The 22234-nt window shown below is 37.5% G+C and overlaps 4 protein-coding genes across 10 annotated transcripts; 3 read left to right on the top strand and 1 right to left on the bottom strand.

Annotated features, from left to right (window-relative positions):
- Positions 1-877: 877 nt before the first annotated feature.
- LOC137716418 (histone-lysine N-methyltransferase ASHH3) lies at positions 878-6837 on the top strand. 6 transcript variants are annotated; one of them, XM_068455912.1, is made up of 14 exons: positions 878-1148; positions 1244-1338; positions 1462-1591; positions 1855-1966; positions 2146-2245; positions 2605-2683; positions 2811-2982; positions 3069-3149; positions 3326-3452; positions 3936-3963; positions 4076-4157; positions 5505-5553; positions 5651-5734; positions 6361-6837. In XM_068455912.1, the coding sequence occupies exons 2-13, from the start codon at positions 1321-1323 to the stop codon at positions 5720-5722; spliced, it is 1050 nt and encodes a 349-aa protein (XP_068312013.1). In that variant the 5' UTR covers positions 878-1148; positions 1244-1320; the 3' UTR covers positions 5723-5734; positions 6361-6837. The 6 variants fall into 6 exon arrangements, with proteins under 6 accessions (XP_068312013.1, XP_068311998.1, XP_068312005.1 ...); XM_068455897.1 differs by having other exon boundaries at positions 3326-3500; positions 6361-6836; XM_068455904.1 differs by having other exon boundaries at positions 4067-4157; positions 6361-6835.
- Positions 6838-9462: 2625 nt separating this feature from the next.
- On the top strand, positions 9463-13041 carry LOC137717516 (methylenetetrahydrofolate reductase (NADH) 2-like). Its single transcript, XM_068456908.1, has 9 exons — positions 9463-10055; positions 10193-10510; positions 10590-10763; positions 10860-10960; positions 11043-11154; positions 11437-11517; positions 11606-11783; positions 12194-12528; positions 12692-13041. The coding sequence occupies exons 1-9, from the start codon at positions 9651-9653 to the stop codon at positions 12773-12775; spliced, it is 1788 nt and encodes a 595-aa protein (XP_068313009.1). The 5' UTR covers positions 9463-9650; the 3' UTR covers positions 12776-13041.
- A 179-nt stretch (positions 13042-13220) lies between these two features.
- Positions 13221-16698, bottom strand: LOC137717525 (uncharacterized). Of its 2 annotated transcripts, none has more exons than XM_068456914.1 (9): positions 16144-16698; positions 16001-16067; positions 15786-15814; positions 15464-15672; positions 15176-15294; positions 14725-14820; positions 14529-14643; positions 14223-14376; positions 13221-13765 (listed from the first exon to the last, which is right to left on the bottom strand). In XM_068456914.1, exons 1-9 carry the CDS (start codon positions 16324-16326, stop codon positions 13607-13609), a joined length of 1131 nt encoding a protein of 376 aa, XP_068313015.1. In that variant the 5' UTR covers positions 16327-16698; the 3' UTR covers positions 13221-13606. The 2 variants fall into 2 exon arrangements, with proteins under 2 accessions (XP_068313015.1, XP_068313020.1); XM_068456919.1 differs by having other exon boundaries at positions 14568-14643.
- An 804-nt stretch (positions 16699-17502) lies between these two features.
- On the top strand, positions 17503-22101 carry LOC137735630 (E3 ubiquitin ligase BIG BROTHER-related-like). Its single transcript, XM_068475079.1, has 7 exons — positions 17503-17913; positions 20396-20726; positions 20839-20879; positions 20999-21040; positions 21124-21245; positions 21335-21443; positions 21752-22101. The coding sequence occupies exons 1-7, from the start codon at positions 17653-17655 to the stop codon at positions 21797-21799; spliced, it is 954 nt and encodes a 317-aa protein (XP_068331180.1). The 5' UTR covers positions 17503-17652; the 3' UTR covers positions 21800-22101.
- The last annotated feature ends 133 nt before the right edge of the window (positions 22102-22234 follow it).

Genomic DNA, 22234 nt, shown 5'->3' with positions numbered 1-22234 from the left:
TACCAGTCTATATAAAAATGGACTTTTATTCAAAAGGAATTTCATAAGAGTAGATATCAGGTCATTTATGCAAAGAGATTCTCAATTTTTTCAAAAAATGGAGATTAGGTGTGAGACTCATTCCACATCGAACTTCAAAATCCAAACCGTCTATTTTGTAAGTCTAAAATCATAAATCATCATTGCAAGAATTCAATTCAATTCGAAACCATTTGTCCATTTAATTATTAAGATAAAATTTGATTGTTTCTTATATAACAAAGTATTCGTTAATTTCTTTGAACTCAATTAGATGTCTTAAACATTTCCGATTTGGCTAATATTTTGCAAGGATACTCTATGAGATGCAACTTGAAAAATAGACAGTTCGAATCGTTAAAGTTCGATATAATATGAAACCCACAACTAATCCTTATTTTTAATGAAAAAAATGAGAATTCATTCTCTTAAAGATTTCCTCCTATAGGTAGGAACAAGTCAAAGGTGCTGGAACGTGCCTCGACTTTAGATGTGGTATCAGCTACGATCAAGAGGAGGTGCAAAACATAAAAACGAGAAGACAAAAATAATTTTTTTCATAACATTTTATTTTCCGAACATTAAGAAAAGGATTTCACGTTAAATAATTTTTTTTTAGAGATGATTGTTTTAGGTAAATAATTTGTAGAAGATTACGATCAAAAGAATAAACGATTTTGATTAGGGTTGGGCATTTAAAAAAAAAAAAAAAAAAAAAAAACCAAGAGTGTGCATTTCAAATTAACTATAGACGAGTATTATTATGATTTTTTTTTTAATTATTTTTTCCCAAATTTGAACTTATCCTAAAAACAGTTGATATTTTCCTTCCGTGCCCATTTGACATTTGAAACTCGTTTCTGTTGTGTTACCCAAATCAAGACGCGCAACAGACTCCGAACCACGTCTCAGTCGCGGGCTCGCAGCCAACAAAATCTCAGCAGCTCTCCCCCATCTCCGACCCCATCCGCCCTCCTTCCTCTCTAGTTGTTACTACTCCTTACTCTGAGTCTGCGTCTTCAATTTCTGACCCAACCCGAACCCGAACCCGAACCCCACAACTTGAAGTTTTGGAGTCACTGAGTTCGTGTGCAGTTGCAGAAGATAAACCTGGAGATTTGGAGGAAATAGTAAGTTGTTGATTTGCTTTAAATACTACTTCAGCAGGCCTACTCCGTCCCTCTGTCTGTCTGTCTAGGATTATGCTTACTAACGACTCCGTTAGTCGATCTCGATTTCGATCTCGATCGTGTAGGTTGTTATTTCCAAAAGTTGTACTACGAGGTGGCGGTTCTTGGTGCCATGCCTGCTGTGAAGAAGGTTCTTGCTTCTTCTTTTCGTTCTTTATTTTCTTCAACTTCCAATCTTTCACATGCATGAATGAATGAATGAATGAATGAATTGGGTTTTATTTATGTTTTTGTTTTCATTTTCGCTTACCAGAATTCTGAGCGAAGCCACATTGGGAATGTCTTCAACAAGTTGCTGAAGCAGATTGGAAGCCCTGTTGATTTTGAACTTCCAGATTGGTTCAATAAGTGGAAACCCATGCCCTACACTTTTATAAAGCGCAGTATCCTCTCAATTACTAACTTTTTATTCACCAAATCATACCACGTCGGAGTCGGAACTTGTCCTGTGAATCATTGTATAACTTTACTGCAAGTTTACTGCAATCCCTGTTATCATCTTACATGCCTGTTGGTTTTTCTTTATGTTACCCCCCATCAATCATGCTGCTGCATAGGTTGTCTCATACATACTCCATCTGTGTTTTTATTTAGTGGTTTATACGCATCTTATCTCGCTACTCCTAGTTTCGTTGACAAATTTAAGATATATATCACACCAAGAGGATTAAAAGACGACTTGAGGATGATGGCATATTCTGTTCCTGCAACCCATCACTAGAGTCTTCTAGTGTTTGTGGTAGAGATTGCCATTGTGGGTAAGCACATTCTTGGCTGATGATGGTTGCGTTTCATGCATCTGTAATAAAATAGACACGTAAAGGTTGTTGCACGTGATCATCCTGTACTGCGCTTTTGTGCATTGTTTTGATGTTCTCAAAGCGGATCTTTCATCATAGTCTTGTAAGAGATGGGTTGAAATGTGCTATATATGCAGGATGCTTCTGTCTAGCTGCTCCTCAGCTTGTAAATGTGGAAGTTCCTGTCTGAACAAACCGTTCCAGCACAGACCTGTGAAGAAGATGAAACTGGTTAAGGTAATTTGTCTTACGTTGAAAATCTGAATTACAGTGGTTTTAACTTCGCATCATGTGCTGGTTATTTGCCTTTCTGATGTTCTGATCGATGTTTTTAAACATATGAAGTAGCATAACTTGAAGGGTTTCCTATTATAAAACTGTTAAGGTAACATAATTTTCACTGAATGAAGGGTGCTGGTATTGCTACCCTAAACCCTTAACCCTAAGAATTGCTATTTTGATAGCCATTTATTATTGTTTTTTCTTTGACATTATAATGCCTTGTGCATAGATTAAATTGTTTTCAAGTATTGTATTTATTTATCAGAATTGTAGACATTGTTAAGGCACTTAATGGAATAGGGGATTTCTTATAGACTGAGAAATGTGGTTCCGGAATTGTGGCGGATGAAGATATTAAGCAAGGAGAATTTGTGATAGAATATGTGGGAGAAGGTAACTTCTTAGTCATTTCTCCTCTCGATGTCACAGTCATTATGTGTAGCTAGTGTTATATTTGAAAGTTATTATCTTACCACAAATGTATTTGAAAACTATTAATCAATGATGTTTATTTGGACAGTGATTGATGACAAAACATGTGAGCAAAGGCTGTGGAATATGAAACACCGTGGAGAAACAAACTTTTACTTATGTGAAATCAATCGAGATATGGTTATTGATGCCACATACAAGGGAAACAAGTCAAGATATATAAACCATAGTTGTTGTCCTAATACTGAGATGCAAAAATGGTATTCTACTGGACCTTATTACTGGTTTCAAGGTCATTGCAGTAAATGATATGTCTTACATGTGTTGCTTGTTCACTTTTTTGAAGGATAATCGATGGTGAAACAAGAATTGGTATATTCGCAACTCGTGACATAAAAATGGGCGAGCACCTGACCTATGATTATCAGTATGAACACCTGCATAACTCCGCTAATTTAATCTTTTTACTAATGGAGCATCTTTGCTTAAGCTAGTGTATTTTTTTTCACAATCATCAATCTGGTGGTCATCCTTTGCTCTAGAACTACAGTTACTGGACATGAAACTTTCTATTCCTCTAGTCCAGTCTAATAAATTTAGCAGGTTTGTTCAATTTGGCGCAGATCAAGATTGCCATTGTGGTGCGATTGGTTGTCGACGAAAACTTGGTGTCAAACCTACCAAGTCAAAGATATCGTCAGATGCTGCGTTGAAACTAGTAGCATGCCAGGTGGCTGTGTCCTCCCCTAAATTGAAAGCTATTATCTCTGCAAAAGATGTATGTATAGATGTCTGATGTTGTTTGCTTCCATCAGTTTCTAATATTTTGCTTAATAAATCATATTTTTTTTGTTTCTTTTGAAAAAAGAAGAAACATATGAAGATACCTTGGGTTTGAGGCTTGACAAAAGCATTCTTAATAATTTGCTGCTCTGAAAACTTTCTTTTTGGTTTTTGAATTTAAATACTTTATCTTGAAATAGGTCCTTCTATATCTTAGGATGATTCAGTTTACTTGTGATTGAACCGTCAATGAGGAATGAGGATTACAATTTTGAAAAAAAAAAAAGATTCTTATTTTGAAAGGGATGATAGAAAACTAGAATATAGTCTATGGAGTGACTAGTTACCATTCAAAAGTATGGAAGTTTTCTTAGGACTTTTATTCTGAAATGATAGTATGGACTAATTGTGGTACTCTTTTTTGGTCAAGGTTATTCAGAATGGGAGTCTGCATATTGGTGAGCTTTTATCTATTCTATGGTTATTGTCTTTTATTAGTGTTTCAAAATTTGTGATATACTTCATTTGGAACTCTTTTTATACATCTTATTTATTTATTAGGAAATTCAGAACCCATCCATAACCAAAGCGGTAGACGTTCTTGTAATTGCATTGGTGAAGTGATTCGAATAAGTCGCCCCCCAAATCAGTGGTAAATTTTGGAATATCTATGAATCTTTCATTCTGACAGTGGTTCATATTTCTGAATGTGTTATGCACTTGCATTAGTTGTTTTATGTGCAGTACCAAGAAAAAAATATTGTGAGAACTTGGAACCTTCTCTCTTGTCTAATCTGGGAAATCTTGACAACTAGCCCTTTATTCCACTAAAGACTTACTTTTTGAGAAAGAAACTATTATTTGCAGCAAAGACAATAAGACAACAAAGGGTAAAGGAAAGTGGTCAAGAAGGCCACTAATATAAAAGAAAGCTGGATAGAAACAGAACCCAGTCTAAGTTTGAAATTCTTTATAGGTCCAAATTTGGGCATGTTTTCAAAATCTCACTTTTAATCTTTCTGTATAAACTTGTTCTTGAGATTCCATACGTGGATGTGTGTTCTTGTTAGGCTCTTTTGTGGTTTTCTATTTTTCTTTTTCTGTAAATGTGTATCTTCATATCAGATTGGGGATTTGGTTACTGCACAATGAGCACTTAGTAATGCGTGCTTCGTGCTGCATGTTTGCAACCTTATTGCTTGCAAAAATCAACATAATGATTTGTGATATCAGAAATTAGTCTTTCCTTGAATTAGATATATTTTGAATATTTAAGTATTGCTATGAGATGTAAGTTGATGAATGAATTTAGTAACTGGTTAATTTACTTTTACTCTGAGTTTTCATGTTGAGCAGCAAATATCCAGAGATGATTTGAATAATAATCTTGGTAGGAATTCCTTGAAGTTTTTAATACCACTGATAATCTTTACATATGTCTTAGCAACACTTGAAATAGAATACATCATGCTTTCCATTGTAATCGTTTTACTATATTGATACTAAAGGCGGCTAACCTTTATTACCTTAGGAGAGTTTAAAGATGATACCAAAACCGAACAAAAGGTGGAAAGTTGAGAAAACGTCAATGTTTTGCCACCTATGTAATGTGCACAAAGGAAAAAATTTGGGATTGTAACACACCTTATTTTTATTTTTGGAGCAATACATAGATAATATAAAACTGACTGAAATGTGAACACCTTCATGACTCTGTTTGTGCAAGTGATGTTAACCCTAAAAAGATTTTAAAGAATTTTTATGGTGGAACGATAGCCTTTGATTGATCCGTCTCCTCTATTAAGGTTATTATTTATTTGTACTGCACTTTCTCTTTTTTCTTCCATTTGCTACTTTCGGCTACTGAAAAAGAAATAAAATTATATAATTTTTTTTAAAAGTTTCCGTTTTTATAAATATTTGTTGTTCTGGGTTCTGAGGTTTCATGTAATTTAATTTAATCTGCTTAATATTTCTTCTTTATTCTCCAATGTTTCAGGTCTTTTGGGATTATCAAACGGTTCGATAAATATTCCAGAAAACACTCGGTATTAGATAAATCACCTATTTTATCTTTTTGTTTTGTTAGATGTAAATATTGTAGTCATATTAATATATTGCAAATGGACTTTATTTTTGGCTCAGATCATGTTTGAAGATGGTAGCATTGAATTCCTTGACATGTCAAAAGAAGATTGGGAACTTGTAACATTGTGATATGATCATGAGGCAAGTGTAAACTTTTATCCTCATCCTCGGTGCCTTTTTTTTGAGTTTTATCCGTATGATATCTCGGTTTGCTAGCTCTTTGAACTTTCTAAGTAACATGGATATAAGAACAAAACAAAATATGTGATACGGAAAGGCTGGTTTTCATTTTGATCAGATGCGACCGCTGGGTTGTAACAGTAGCAAGGGTACACATGGCACACACTCACACATGAACTGTTCGACTATAATATATGTCTTTGGTTCCCCACTTTTGGGGTACCAGGAAAGAAAAGAAGGGGTGGGGAGGATTGGTTGCATCTTTGATTTTGCATGGATATGTCTATTTCCATGGGGAATTTGCGACATGCACTTATCTCACATTGTGTGATGGTAAGAATTTTGTGAACAATGGCACCTAGTTTAGTAGTTTATTATATAAAACCTTCAAAGGAGTTGCTGGAGCTTGGGGGTGCCGCAGCCACTTGAGGCCTGTATGCGGTTGTGGTTCCTCCCATGACTCTGGAGATCTGTGTTCCTATATTTATTTTCTGCGTTGCTTGTGTATTCCGATACTGGCAGTGCTAGTTTTGCTAGTCCAATGTCTGATGATATCTTTTGGTTTGGTGCTTATTTTGCTGGTGAAGGATTCTGCAGAAGCAAGGACGACTCGTGGTAGTTGGAAACCGTAGCATGTATGACAGTAACTAGAGTTGCTGACACTGATTTAGCCTTCACTCTGCTGTTTCATTGAGCAAAAAGGTTGATCAATTCTTTGCAATGCAATGCATGTTGTAACAAATCACTAATGTAGGAATTTTAGCGATAATCCAGGCCAGGCCAGGCCTCTCCCTAAAGAGAAAAAGAAATTAAAAAAAAAAAAAAACGAAAGAGAAACATCACACAAAGAAGCACGGGGTTGGTGAGAATGTTGTTGTTGTATCAAATGTATTTTTGCATATTTTCTTTGTCTTGTACTTTCTGGATGGTAAATGTGTAAACTTACTGTAATAGGAGATTATTGTTTACTGGTTGAAAGTCTTTTACCATGGGCCGTGTTGAGGATCTGATTGAATTGAAACACACATAATTCACTAAATCCATGTGGGCACGTTTATTTTGTCATTGTATACGAATATATTATTTTTGCTTTAAAATTTGTCAAACATTTTTATACCGTTTTTTATACTCATAATATTTTAAAATATATAATTTATTAAATGCTTGATTGCTTTATTTTATGATTAATTGTTTTTAAAGCATAACGTAAGCGGTTTTCTTTTTAAAGCACAACAATCCCATTACAATAAATTGTCTGCCCCGGTTGTTTTCTAAGGAAGTATTAGTTGATGAGCAAAGTTGTTGGGCCAACTTCTGATGTGTAGGATCTTAGACCTCACTTGCCACCAATGATCCATCCGGTGACGCGACATGAATAATCAGCGACGGACACCGGTTTTTCTAGAAGAATGCAAGGGGAAGATTGACAAAAACGAATGGAACGGCTGTTTTTAGTCATAGGAAAAAATAATAAATAACCGACTAGTGCTTTTGAGCCTTTGAACAATCTGGAAAAGTAAAAGGATACTGTTTGGCTGATACATGTAAGGAAACATTTTTACATAGATGCATAATCACACTGCAACACATATTAAAATAACTAATTTTTGAGTACATCGATCCATTTTTACGAAAAGAGATCCTCTCCAGATCGTTTTCACCAAGATCTCCGAATCAAGTGATCCGGATCTTTGAAATTTGATTCAACGGCTAAAAACAAAGGCCTCTTTTAAAAGTTGTAATAATTTTAGTCGTTAGATCAAATTTCGAGAGCCCGGATCACTTGGTGGAAGAGATCTGAAGAGGATCTCTTTCCCATTTTTACGAGGAGAAGTTCAGCTAAATCACACAATGCCCAACCTAATTTGATATCAAATTCGCCATCCACGAGATTCGAATATAAAACCTCTCACTTTTAAGTAAAAAGGAATATTACCATACCGTAATACTGAATGACTCAAATAACTAATTAAAGTATTGAAAAGAAATACTGTCACGAAATCAATAACGAAAAGTTTGCTTTTAATTATTTTCTATAAAGTTACTTAGACCTACAATGTAGTTTTATTTCTCTTTATTTCTAAGTTAGAGATTTTAAATTAAATTCTCGCCAATAATAAATTCGAATCAAATTATTATGATTAGTTTATTGTGAAGTTTATCTCGCTACTTCCTAACGTACATAAGAAATTACAGGAAAGAAAAGGAAAGATCAAATAAAATAAAATAGAGGACGCCGCGTGGCTGCCGGTGGAGGAGTGCTAGGGAGTAGGTGTGGTGGGTCCTGGCCACCAACCCAACCCAATCTTCATTCCAAGTGAGAGTGGGGGGACCACCAGGCGAGTAGGGAAAGGATGTGACAAATAGAAGAGGAAACATTTTTACTCACCGAATTTTAAGATTTGTGTATTAAATAGACACAAATCTCAAAATTCAAACTTATCAAACTGAAATAGTCACAAGTCTCAAAATTCAAATTCATCCAACGGTGAGAAATAAGATGGTGAACATACACCATATTAAATGGTGATGAGCAAAAATGCACTCAATAGACAATGGTTGGGCAGGGGACTTGTGGTTGGGGTAATATGATTGAGCCTAAATGTGTAGATTAAATTTTGTAAATTAAATAATATAAAAAAATATTTATTTTTTATTGATGACATGTAATTATGTTTGCAAATTTATTTTACAAATTTAAACTTCTTAAAATTAGTCGTTGGTTGGTGATGGTTGGTGCAAGGTGGGTTTTCCCAATCTTATGGGAGGAATAGGAATTGAAATTGGAAGGGAATTCAGTTCATCAAGTGGTTTATACTTGTACCAGGGGAGATAGCACGAGAAATAGTCTACGTATATGTGTACCCGATCACCTCCCTCATTCTTTTTGGTTTTGAAGTTTGACATTGTCATTGTTTAAATCTAGGTTCGAGTACGAAATTGACTAACAGTAAGACCAAAGCCAGCAAGCCTATGAGTAACACCGGTGGTTCGACGGTGAGCAAGCCTATAAGCAATGTAACCAATGAATGGTTTTATCAATAGTTTACTGCAAGATGAACACATTCAAAATGCGTGTGAAATTTTTAATTTTTGTTCTTAAAATTGAAAGAGAGAGGAAGAGAGCGAGGAAGAACATGGAAGTGGAGAGAGAGGGAGACGTGTTTATTTATTTTTATTTTTTAATTTTGAAAGTAGAGATACTAATATCATTTGTAGATGAGACTTGAACAAAAAACACCAAAACTTTGTTTTGTGAGATTACGTTGCTACCTTTCACTTTTTTGTTGTCATAAAAGACTAAATATTTTATTTTGTCTTCTTTTAGTTGACAAAGAAAATTCTATTAATATGTAGTTTATATATAATAAAATTAGAGGAAGGAAAGGGATCCTCTTCGGATCCCTATATTGTACATTGTGCGGTCAGTTTTTGTCAGATACTATTTGTGTTTAATTTAAATAAAAAAAGTCAAATGATTTTTGACTGCATGATACACGATTAATGGTTAAAGGATTCCCACAAAATGGATCTGGATGGAATCCAATTCCATAAAAATCATAATTTTGGTTGAAAGAGATGAAAATGGAGTAAAAATAAAGGAAAAAAAAGGGAAGGGGGGTTGGTGGGTCTCTCCAACTATATAATGAGAGAAAGGGGGTATGAGGAGAATTGCCATTTGCCACCACACACTTTGTTAGTTTTACATTTTCTGGCAAATTGCCGGTCCGTAGATTTGCTAATCGGGATCTAAATCTGAAATTAAATTCCATAATCCCCGGTTATTTACATATATCTATATATATTACAACAATTGTGCCGTGCGTCGGTGCAGACTAACGGACTGACAGAGTTGCGAGCAGCAAGCGAAGCAAGGATGAAGGTGATCGAGAAGATCCAGGAGTCTTTGGTGGATGAGAAGAAGGTGGTCTTCTCCTTCGAGTTCTTCCCCCCAAAGACCGAGGATGGCGTCGAGAATCTCTTGGAGAGGATGGATCGGATGGTCGCCCACGGCCCAGCCTTCTGCGACATTACCTGGGGTGCCGGTGGCTCCACCGCCGATCTCACGCTCGAAATTGCCAACAAGATGCAGAACCTCATCTGCGTCGAGAGCATGATGCACCTCACCTGCACCAACATGCCCGTCGACAAGATCGACCACGCCCTCCAAACCATCAAGTCCAACGGCCTCCAGAACGTTCTTGCTCTCCGCGGCGACCCGCCCCATGGGCAGGACAAGTTTGTTCAGATCCAAGGAGGCTTTGCCTGCGCCCTCGACCTGGTTGGTTCCTACTTTCCCTTCCTTACTCGAATTCCCCAGATCTGACGACACATTCATTCAGTCATTCATATATTGCTTGCAAATTGTATATTGTAAATTCCAAATCGCTAAATCGATCTTTGCAATTGCAATTGTAGGTCACCCATATCAGAGCCAAATATGGCGACTACTTTGGCGTCACTGTTGCTGGTTATCCAGAGGCTCACCCGGACGCCATTGCAGCCGATGGCCTCGCCTCTCCCGAAGCATATCAGAGCGACCTCGCTTATTTGAAGAGAAAGGTTGATGCTGGAGCCGATTTCATCGTCACTCAGTTGTTCTACGATACTGATGTTTTCCTCAAATTCGTGAATGACTGTCGCCAAATTGGAATTACTTGCCCCATTGTTCCTGGAATTATGCCCATCAATAACTACAAAGGTTTCATACGCATGACTGGCTTCTGCAAAACCAAGGTATTAGAAATTGCCTTTTCTCTCTTCTCTTATCTTCCTCATCATCCCACTTAACAAACAAAAAAATGGCACACTGTAGATACCAGCTGAGGTCACTGCAGCCTTGGAGCCTATCAAGGACAACGAAGAAGCTGTCAGATTGTATGGAATTCACCTTGGAACCGAGATGTGCAAGAAGATTTTGGCTTCTGGGATTAGGACTTTGCATCTTTATACTCTCAACATGGAGAAATCTGCGTTGGCTATTTTACAGGTTTTCGTCTATATCTTCCTTATTCCGTCTCAATTGACTTGAGATGTACATCAAATTATATGAGTTGCTTGATTAAAACTTGTACTACTTTGGCAGAATCTTGGTCTGATTGAAGAGTCCAAAATATCAAGGCCCTTACCTTGGAGACGCCCTGCAAATGTTTTCCGTGTTAAAGAAGATGTTCGTCCAATTTTCTGGTATGCAATCCAACTGCTACCCCAAACACACACACACACACACCCCTAAGAAAATATCTAATCGTTGTGGTAATTGATGTAGGGCTAATCGTCCCAAGAGCTACATATCAAGAACCGTAGGCTGGGAACTATATCCACATGGGCGGTGGGGTGATTCTGGTAACCCTTCATATGGAGCACTGACTGATTATCAGGTACAACAAACACACAAATTTGGTCTTGGTGCCTATAATTTCGGTATGGATTTGGTCGGATCAGTTTCTGTGGTTATCAAAATTTTGAGCTTGTTAAATACTTGAGCATTCCAATGATGTTCTCTTAGAGAAAAGTTTACTTTTATTCCTAATCCAGTTTATTTCATTTGATTAAAGTTTTTCACAACCACCTGGTCACAACCACATGTTCTTTCTTACTTCATATTTTTCCTGTGCACTGGAGTTGGGTATACATGACCTTAAGTCATAATTTTTCAACAGTTCATGCGGCCACGTGCACGTGACAAGAAACTTGTTGAGGAATGGGTTGTCCCATTGAAGAGCATTGAAGATATCTACGAGGTGAAGTTTCCATCTCACTGTGTATTTTGTCTTTGCATTGTCAGCAAACTACCTATGAACTGACGTAATGGAATTGCTTTTATCTCAGAAATTTAAGAAATTCTGCCTTGGAAAATTGAAAAGCAGCCCTTGGTCTGAACTAGATGGGCTTCAGCCAGAGACGGGGATCATAAACGAATTGCTAGGAAAAATTAACACCAAGGGTTTCCTTACCATTAACAGCCAACCAGCGGTAAATGGGGAAAGATCTGACTCGCCGTCTGTTGGTAAGCAATAAGAATAAATATGTTTGTCATTTTGCGATTATGATAACCATTCGAAGATTCAATTTGTATCTCATTTTTGCGAGTGAGGCTCTATCTCAAGTAATTTGGTTTTTATCAACGAGTTTTCATCAGAATCACTGAAATCACTTGAGTCTCGTTTGAGCCGTGTAAACTAGCTTCAACTTGATAGCTTAGAAAATTCAATATGATAGATGATTTCATTTTTTTTTCATGAAGATCAGATTGTATTACTTTTTCAACACTACAGCACAAGAAGGAGATTTTTTTTTTGTTTTTCGTTTCCATTCCTTTTCGTTGAAACTAATATTTACAGGTGATTATCATCCTCATACGTGATCTTGAAAATTGCATATTATCTTGATTCTTAAGATATCTAACTCGTTTCTCAGGGTGGGGTGGTCCTGGAGGATATGTTTATCAGAAAGCCTATCTAGAGTTTTTCTGTTCGAAGGAAAAGTTGGATGCTCTTGTTGAAAAATGCAAGGCTCTTCCATCTCTAACTTACATGGCCGTGAACAAAGATGGGAGCTGGGTATCTAATACTGGCCAGACTGCTGTGAATGCGGTAACATGGGGTGTCTTTCCAGCAAGGGAGATTATCCAACCAACTGTCGTAGATCCTGCCAGTTTTATAGTTTGGAAGGATGAGGCATTTGAAATCTGGTCAAGAGGATGGGCCCGCTTATACCCTGAGGGTGACTTGTCTAGGAAATTGCTTGAAGAGGTTTGTGTTTTTCATTAATGTCTCTTCTTCCCTGTTAACATATTTATGATTTGATTGTTCAAATGTATGCTTACTACACCCAAAAAACACCTTTCCACTCTCGATCTTTTGACGGGAATTGAGAATAGTAATATCGACGCCATCTTGTTCTCGACTTTTGCAGGTGCAGCACGGCTACTATTTGGTCAGTTTGGTAGATAATGACTACATCAACGGTGATGTTTTTGCTGTTTTTGCCGATTTCTAAAGGAGCTGTTTTGTCAGCTCTTCCACTTCTTAAATCCCTTAAAAGTGGTGCTTTCATTGCAAGTCGGATTATAAATTTGATGTCCTTAAGTTGTGTAATAATAACTCTTTGGGATTTTTGAATATCCCCTGTTTCAATTTCATGGTGCAAATTGCGCGTATGTCATGCATGATCAGTGTCTGGCGTAATGGATACGATCTGGTTCTTTGTTGGTTCGCTTCTCGTATGTAGTTTGTGGCAATGTAATCCACATTACATGATTTGTACTTGATGTTCTCTCTCTAATCTTTATAAATTTATATTGTCGCGTATAATATTTTCCGCTTCCTTCATACATTGTTGAGCTAGTATCATCTCTTCATTATTAAAAAAGAAAAATTGTTATGAACAGTGTGGCATGAGGAAAAAATGGGACAAGATCCTCTCTGGATCGCACTGTCTGGAGCTCAAAGATGAGTAAATGCAAACCATTTAAATTGAATTCAGCTGTCCTCCTTAACTTGTTCCGCTAACTTATCTCACACAAACTAGGAGTTCAGATCTCTCTCTCTCTTAAACAGTCCGGATTTTCTAGTCCATAGGCTTTGAACAATGAGGACCGGAGAGGATCCAAATTTGATGAAATACACATGGAATGACAAAATGTTATAGATTTGTGGGAAAAAAAATCTATGCCCTCGATCTCACTAATTTAGACGGCTGCCCAACGTGTGACTCGCCCAGAAGTAGTGAGATAAGCATCAAAGTAAACAGGTTACAAGACACCTTCGTAGTTGATGCATTCATTTATGTGTACTACTGCTTGTTACCTATGAATTATGATGTACAATTCTACTCAGAAGTGATGGTTTCCTTGGAAGCAAGCTGTGACTCTAAGAATAGATGAGTTGATGCATCCCAAAGTTCCTCCCCAAGTTTGGCATTGTATGAGAGCACAGAGGAATCGACGGTCCTACCCCTTCCCCCAAAATAATATACTCCAGACGTTTCCTGAAATTGACAGAAAATTGCTAAGATAAGAATCCATTTGATGTTCTGAATTGTTACTTCTCACTGAACAACTCCATTTCAGGAGTAAGGATGTATATCAAATTATCAATATAAGACAGAAAATGAAATATTACGCTCCTATCAAACGCTAGAAGAACTAATGCTCAAATCAAGGACGTCACCACTCAAACCACCAGATTTCTAGTTATGCGCATTGACTAAATCCTTTGAAGTGCCCAAAAATAATATGCCGCATACTTTAGTATTCATTGCATAAGATGAAAAACAAATCGCAGCAGTATTAGAGCATTGGAAATGAAATGTATTTGTTTTGGGCTAGATCTTGAGATGGTTTGGCACAAAACACTGAAAGTTTGCGACACCTTAGGACAAACAATCGGTGGCATTCATATTCACATGAGCAAGCTGCAAGGACTTAGAATGAGGAGAAACTTACTGGTGGGGAGAGTGCTGCGTCAAGAATGGAACTAACTCCAATCTCAGGTGACTGCAAAAGGCCCAGAAGTTTCAAAACTATGAAAGCCAGACTGGATAGGCATGAGGGTACCTCTCGCATGATGTTAGTTTCCACAACTCCAGGATCTACAGCACTTCAAAATCATACAAAACCATAACTAAAATCAAGTTTTAAAACCAAGTATCAAATGCATGAATCCCAAAAAGTCCGATTCAACGTCTGATAATAATCAGAGACAGTAATTGACTCCATTGGTATCTTTTCTATTAAGAATTCTGCTTACACCTTTCAGGAAAGGACATGGGAGAAAGTGTGAGCACATACATGACGGAGACCTGACGTGATATATCCGTCAAGCCACGTTGCCGGTGAAGCTCATAGGAGAAGAGCAGGAGGAATACTATCAACAAAAGGGGCTTGTTCAAATTAGAATAGAGAGAGAAGATTGTCTAGGGTATCTTATATGGAAATCATAGCTTACATTTGGAACACTCGTAGACATGAGCAAATGGGTATTGCTTTGGTCTGCTGAAGCACTTCCCAGATACAGTGTCCTTGTTAATCTGTATATTCAAAACTGAAGAGAGGGGGCAAGGGGAAGGGAAGAACCAATAAGTTTTTTATCAAACACACACACACAGCGCAAATCAACAAGATTTTTCATCCAAATTTCCCTATCAAAATATTTTCATCCAAATTCTAGCAAAATTCAGAAACAACAGGATAAGCACTCTTATTACAGCATATCCTGCCTTGCAAATTGCAACTTATTCATTTCCTTCCAATTTCTTTTTGTATTTCCAGAATTGGGCAAACTGCATTTTCCAAAGGCATACAAATCTTGCTATAGCGAAGGTTTTGTGGATGCATAAGCCTGACTCAATAAATATGAATGGAAAAGGTTGAAGTGCACATATTGGGAAGATTCTTACCACTTCGGTGTGTGAAGGACGTGACATTCACTATACGAGATGGAACTGGGCTGTTTCTGAGAAGTGGTAATAATAGTTTGCTCAGAGAAAATGCACTTAAGTAATTTGTAGCCATCATCCTGGAATGACAAAAAGAAAAGGCGAAATTATCAGCCAGCAATGCACGATTGAAGGGAAAGTGGATGCAGGGCCACTTCCAAGTTCCAAGTGCCATATCGAAATGTCAATTATTGTAAGGAAACAAATTCTTAAAGAAGAAGATAAACGAAAGAAAAACGAAGTTATTACTGATCATAGCCTTGAGAGGTGAGTCTAGATGAAGTTGCGAGTATCCCAGCGTTGTTGATGAGGAGTTGGATGGAAGGGTGCATCTCTGAGTTAGAAAGCCACTGCTGTAGGGAGGCTTTAAACTGGAGAAGTGAGTGGAAGGATGCGACGTCAACCTCAAAAGCTTTGAGATGTGCATTCTCATTCTGAGTTTTGATGTCCGTTATCGTCTTAACACAAACAAATCAATATCAGGAAATGGATTTAAGAAATTTACAACTACCCAAGAAAGCAGAAGGTTATATAAAGCAGAGGGAGGCAGCAAAAGCTTAGAACAACCTACCTTTGCTAACAAGTGGGATGAACGTCCAACTGCACGCAGAGAGGAATGGAGAATGAGCTAAACATGCATCCTTACATTCTTATAAAGTTATGAACAGACTGTGCACCTATTGGATGATACATTCTCTATTGCAAAACAAATGACCAGTTACTAGTCTAGGCTCTAATCTAGCAACATGATTGAGTGATTCAAACAAACAAGATGAATATGAATACCGAGAACCACGAAGAAACCGCGGGCGGAGAGAGCATGGGCAGCAGCCGCACCCAATCCAGACGTAGCCTGCGTTATTATCAATGAGACTGAAACACTTAGACAATACAATTGAAGAAGAAAATGAACAGGGCAGTAGACTTACACCAGTGATAACGCAGACAGGCCTAAATCCCGAGGGGGAAGTCGAAGGCGATGAATTGGAAGGACGAGAATTGGAATTGGGTTGAAGAAAGAGCTTCCAGTAGGAGATGAGGAGACAGAATGTCCACAGCACCGCCATTCTCCAGAATTCCATGGACGTTACAAATTCCAATGCCGCCTTCATCTTCTTCTGCTTCTTTCACTTTCTGGTACTAAATACCCTCTTACAAATTTACAATAATAAATATTAATGGGGATTGGGGAACAAATCAAATTAAATCAAATCAAATCAAATAGACCGAGGGAGGGAGCTGAATAAACGTTCATCTTTGAGTGCTGCTGCTGCGTATACAGTCGTCGTCGTCAGATTCGGCCGTCGTAGTCCGCAGCGGCCAATCCTCAACGACTCAGAGAGACTGCTCTATGCTCTATGCTCTACCCTCTCTAGCCTCGCCGGCGGCGGCAGTGGAGACTGAAGAGTCGGAGTCGGAGAGTTGATGCATGCGCAGGCAAACAAGCGCCCAAGCACCACAACTTCTGTTTCGAATTGCAGACCACCATTTCAATTACACTAGCTTCCTGCCAAGTGGTGTAATGTAATTGGTTCTTTTAAGATTTATTTTATTTCAAAATTTTGAATTATAATTTGTATAATTTAAATGAATGAAAAAAATTAAATAAAGAAATTTTGTAATGACCCGGAATATCAAGGGTGTATTTAGTTGGGATTTTGAGAGATTTTTTAGTGGTTTTAAAAATTCTTGAATTTTGATAGAGTTTATTGATTTCTAATTTATATAAAATTTAAGTGAATTCTTTCAAATTCTTGGAGGATGATGTGAGATTTGAAGATATTAAAATACATTGTGAAATTTCTTCATTCTCTCAAATTTCCTAACTTTTTAGAATCCTTTAAAATTAGTTTTTAATTAAATACACATTTACACTGATGCTAGTGATTCGAAGAATGTTGGTAAAAAAAACTGAAATTCTATAATAAATGTCACATCAGATTTCATTATTATTATTTTTTTTTTCTTGTGAAGATTTTGATTAGTTTTTTATTTAAACTTTTGTTGGGACTTTTTACACCCGACTCAATGGCTTAACACCCAAGCATGAGCTGGTGACTTAGTAAGAAATGACGAATTACGAGACCTTTTAAAAACTAAAAACTGAAGATTTGGGTTCAAAATCCGTAGTTGATGTGGAAGTCAGACTTGGGGTTAGAAAGGCTGAAATGCATATGTCAATCTTTCTGGTCCTAGAAAAAAATGGATAATTATGGATTGCCACTAATTGTCCCCCTTAAAACAAAAAAAAAAAAAAAAAATGGCTTCAACACCCAGGACCCATTGGCTTGGAACAGTATCCGGATCCGGCTATTTGAGATTCTTGAAATATTCTGCGATTCATCGCCGCCTCCACTCTTCTCCCACTCTATCAATTTCGATCTCTGTACGGTTAATTCCAAATTATTCGACTTCTCTCTCTGAATCCATAATAATCCATGGAGAATGATAACGCCAAATTGGGGTCTGCCGGCGGACTCAAATCCGACAACAACAACAGCGTCAGCGAACAAGAACAAAACCCCTTGAGAGAATTCGAAGAAGGAGAAGGAGAAGAAGAAGTAAGCAGTGGGCCTTCGCAGGAAGAGGAGGTGGATCCTCCCTCCTCACCTCCTGTTCCTCAACCTTCAAGAACTCCCTTCAGTAATCTCAGTCAGGTCGATGCTGACCTAGCCCTTGCTCGAACCCTCCAAGAACAGGTATTCAATTCTCTTTGCATATTGATTTGCTTGCAAACAAAGGATTCATGTTCCACTCGTTTTTGCTTCGTTAGCAAATAGAAGTTGGCCTTAGAATGTTATCTCGGTACTTGTTTGATACCCACCACAATTTTGTTTCCTCTTTCGTTCCCTCAGTGATCAATGGCAGTTTCAGTGCGGATTGATTCCGATCATCAATCTCCATCCGGAGAACAACTTTTGTTTCGGTTTCCGTTATAAATTTTGAGCTTGTTATGTGATATTCTTGTCGGCTCAATTTTTGCTCCTACTATTGGAGGGGGCAAGGTTTCATCCTATGAACTTCGGGTCCGCTCATCCTAAATCTCCACTAGCACCTCCACCCACATCATCCTAAATCGTCTTAATGCGCCTTGCAATTGGCGGCGTAGAGGCTTTGATGTTGATAGCATCATGTGGGGTAGTGAGAGAGTGAGGGGGTTGATCAGGTAGTGAGAGAGGATAAAAACGTATTTTGATGAAGAATTAGGTGGGATTAGAGGAGACGATTGGTCATGGAAATTGGGATTGAATTTGGTTTGCAGGGAATCAATTGGTTCTTAGTGAAACCCTTTTGTTGGTTTCCTTATCTTTTCATTGAAAAGTTTTTTCCTATTTTTTCTCTGAGTTCAATTGTTTAGATCTACCCAAATCATATTGCAAGGCGGCTTCCTTTTAGTTTGTGTTAGGGTGTTCTTCAGCTCTCTGGAGTGGTTTCTGCTTCTTTCCACTTTTTAATAGATATAGAGGGTAGTGCTATTCACACACCCCATTTTACCTTCCACACACCCTTGTTAACTTTGTCCATTGATCTTCTTCAATTCATTCGATCTAACGGACAGAAATTGAGAGGGGCGTGTGAGAGGTAAAAATAGGTGTGTGGTTAGCACCACTCTATATATATAGTTCAATTATTTAGCATTCATTATCTCTCGATGATTATATATGCCCTTTCCTCTCTATTCGATCTCATCAAAGGACACACTCACTTCCTTTTGAGTGGAATCAAAGAGTCCAACATTTAGCAAAATTTGATTGCTGAGTGGTTCTATCATTAGCTTTAAACTTTCTTGCAGAATAGTGCCCAAATTCTTTTGTGCATGACACTGTGTTTTGGAGACCCTGCTTTGTTGGGGTTTAATAGTAGGGTTCCTTTGGGACTCCTTATCACATTCCACAAGCAATGTCAAACAGGCCTGTCGTTGGGTTTAGGAGTTTGTGTCTGTGGATAGGTAAGGTGGTGAGTTATGGTGGTGGGTGGGCATGGTGATGTGGTGGCAGAACCAATTGAACAAGCTAGCCTGAACTTAGGGATTGCAGAATAACAAAAAGGTAGTATTAAAATCGTCCCCTTGAACATTAAATCGAACCACATCTTTGAAAATGATGGTCCTCTGTCAATCTTCCTCTTTGTATTCCTTTTAGGTTCTTGCCTAGGGGTTGGGGATGAAAAATCCATGTTTACAATTTCCCTTCTCTTATGTTTTTCCTATTCACAAACAAATATTTGAATGTTGTTTTCCGAGGATTTGACCTTTGCTAATTACTCATCAATTGCCTTCCTTATTGCTTTTGTAATTGACTCAAAGCTTCAACTCTCAGTGAAAGTTCTGATTTATAACCATTATAATTGATTAAACAAAAAGAATTTCGAAGGAAAAGGAGGATATGTTGTTCAGGTACCAAATTGATGTAGGACATACAAGGTGAGTGTTGCTTTGAGACGTGGTGGGCTTTATATGGCAGAAATTTTGTTAATCAAGAGAGGTTTAAAGAAGGAAACAATCTAGGGTTGCTGTAAGTTAGAGCAAGTAGATAGATGGAGAAGAACGTAGAGAGAGAAAGAGAGAGAGGAAAAAAAGTTGCCCCAACAAATACTTAACTGTGATTTATTCAATCTCCTTTTGGCTTACAAAGCCGTATTTATTGGCTTCAAATAGACCTTTCAATGACTTCTAAACATAGCAAAAAGTTCATTAAAACCGCAAAATACTTAATTAGATATTATACAAATATAAAAAGACTCATCAAATACAAAATACATTAGATAGTAAAATATTGTAATTTTGCTAGGAGCCAAATAAATGCTCGCAATAAAGCTTCGTATATGCTCAAAAGGAGAAGCAGCTTATTATCTACTGTTTGATTTTTTTTTTTTTCTTGGGTGTGGCAATGGATATCAACTCTTAGATTGGGTGCTTGACTTATTTGCTTATTTTTCAGTTTCGTATTACTCGTAGACAATTGTTGACATTTCATTTTACACCAAAAAGGACTTATTGTTAGATTTTGTCGAAGGAAGGATATTTTTCTATCAAGCTATAGCTATTGCATCATTCAATCTTTATGTGAATGCTGTTCACTGTCAATCTTATCTGTATGTGATCTTGGTTGTTTTGTGGAGAGATTTTGTTTGATCTTGTTGTGCATGCAATCTGATTGCCGTTGTTTGGCTATTGAGTAGGAAAGGGCATACATGATGCTACGGATGAACAATGAAGGCAGTGATTATGGAAGTTGGGAAGCTGGAAGTTATGTGCATGAGGATGATTTCAATGAATTTGACGACGATACTGATGATAATGATGGTGAGGAACAAGATGATGGAACTGAGGTTGACAATGATGAAGATGCATTTGATGTGCATGCTCATGATGATGCTGGAGAGAATGATAACCCCAGTGTCGAATATGATCCGGCTGTTTTTTCAAGCGACGAGGCCTATGCAAGAGCCCTGCAGGATGCTGAAGATAGAGAGATGGCTAGACTGATGGCACTTGCTGGGATTAATGATCGTGAGTGCTTGTGACTGTTTAGAGTTGTAGTGCTCTTTTTATAATATCACTTTTTCTAAGTCCTTGAAATTATGCAATAGTTGATGTTTCTGCTATCTTATTTTGTTTTCAGGCGAAGTTGAGGATACAGAGGAACATGGTGGTAACTCTCAGGTAATAAATTGTTGCTTGTAAGCTGAGAATGAGATTAGTATGACTGAGACTCTTCTAGAAGGCAGTAGCAGTTTGCTGTTCTCTCTGCGTCATGTTTCTCATCTGCTTTTGGTTTGTAGGATACATGGGATGAGGTTGACCCTGATGAACTTTCATATGAGGTAAGGTGGTTCTAAATTCTAATGCTTCCAGTGGTGCATTTACTTTATGGCTTGTTTCCGTGACTTTTATATAACTATATCAGGAGTTACTTGCATTGAGTGAAGTTGTTGGAACTGAGAGCAGAGGGCTTTCAGCTGATAATATCGCCTCATTGCCTTCAGTAAGCTACAAGACAGGAAATAGTCAGAATGGGAGCAATGAGTCGTAAGCACTAGCAAATTCCTTAGTTTTATGTACTTTATAGAGTGTTGTGTGTGCTCTTTCTTTTAAAGTTTTTCTTACTTCTGTTTAAGGTGTGTTATTTGTCGGTTGGACTACGAGGATGGTGAAAACTTGACATTACTCTCTTGCAAACATTCCTATCATTCTGAGTGCATAAACAATTGGTTGAAAATTAACAAGGTATGATTTTGAAATTTCATGCTTTCTTTTCACTTCCAATTCAATGGTGCTTACTCTGTACTATAATATGTGCATGTGGTTCATAATATCTTCATTCTTTCCAAAATACGTGTGGCTATGGTTTAAGTTTGTATCATGTTGTACTCACGTTTTTTGGGTGTACTTTGAAAATTTCAGTAATTTGTTTGCTTTTAGTTGAGGCATTGTGAACTCTTATTAGAGTTGTCACGTTGAAATTGTGTTTGCATGTATGCTTGTGGATAGAGAAACAAAAACAAAAATGACATTCACTTGGTCTGTTACTGCAGGTCTGCCCTTTTTGCAGTGCCGAAGTTTCCACATCTGCAAACAAGTAGCAGAATTTACGGACCATCTTTTGCTTGCAAATCTGAACGACCATTTGCACAAGTCGGTGCACAAGGGTTACAGTAGAGCCCGGTCTCCTTCACGGGCGAAAATGTTCTATCCAACCGTTAAGATTAGATTACAATGCTTGTATAATATGAGAGACACTCTGGTGTAAGTTTTCTGGTTTACCCTTATGATACAAGATGACGGTGAATTAATTTCCCCAGTACTTTTCAATTTGTTGTTGAAATTTGTAAACTCGCAAGTTTTCTGGATTTACCCTCATGATAAACTCTGATACTTCTCTTTACGGGCATGCTTGTCGATTTGTTTGTATGTATGCATGAATGTGTTAAAGGCGGGCAATGTCGATAGTAGTTGCGAGTTGAGTTCATGTCATGTAGTAGGATGTCCTACATATTTTCACACACTCCTCGATTTCG

The sequence above is a fragment of the Pyrus communis genome, chromosome 1 (genome assembly GCF_963583255.1).
Source record: "Pyrus communis chromosome 1, drPyrComm1.1, whole genome shotgun sequence".
In the NCBI taxonomy this organism is placed as follows: Eukaryota; Viridiplantae; Streptophyta; class Magnoliopsida; order Rosales; family Rosaceae; genus Pyrus; species Pyrus communis.
Note: the sequence above shows the minus strand (reverse complement) of the source record. Positions and strands in the feature narration are given on the sequence as shown.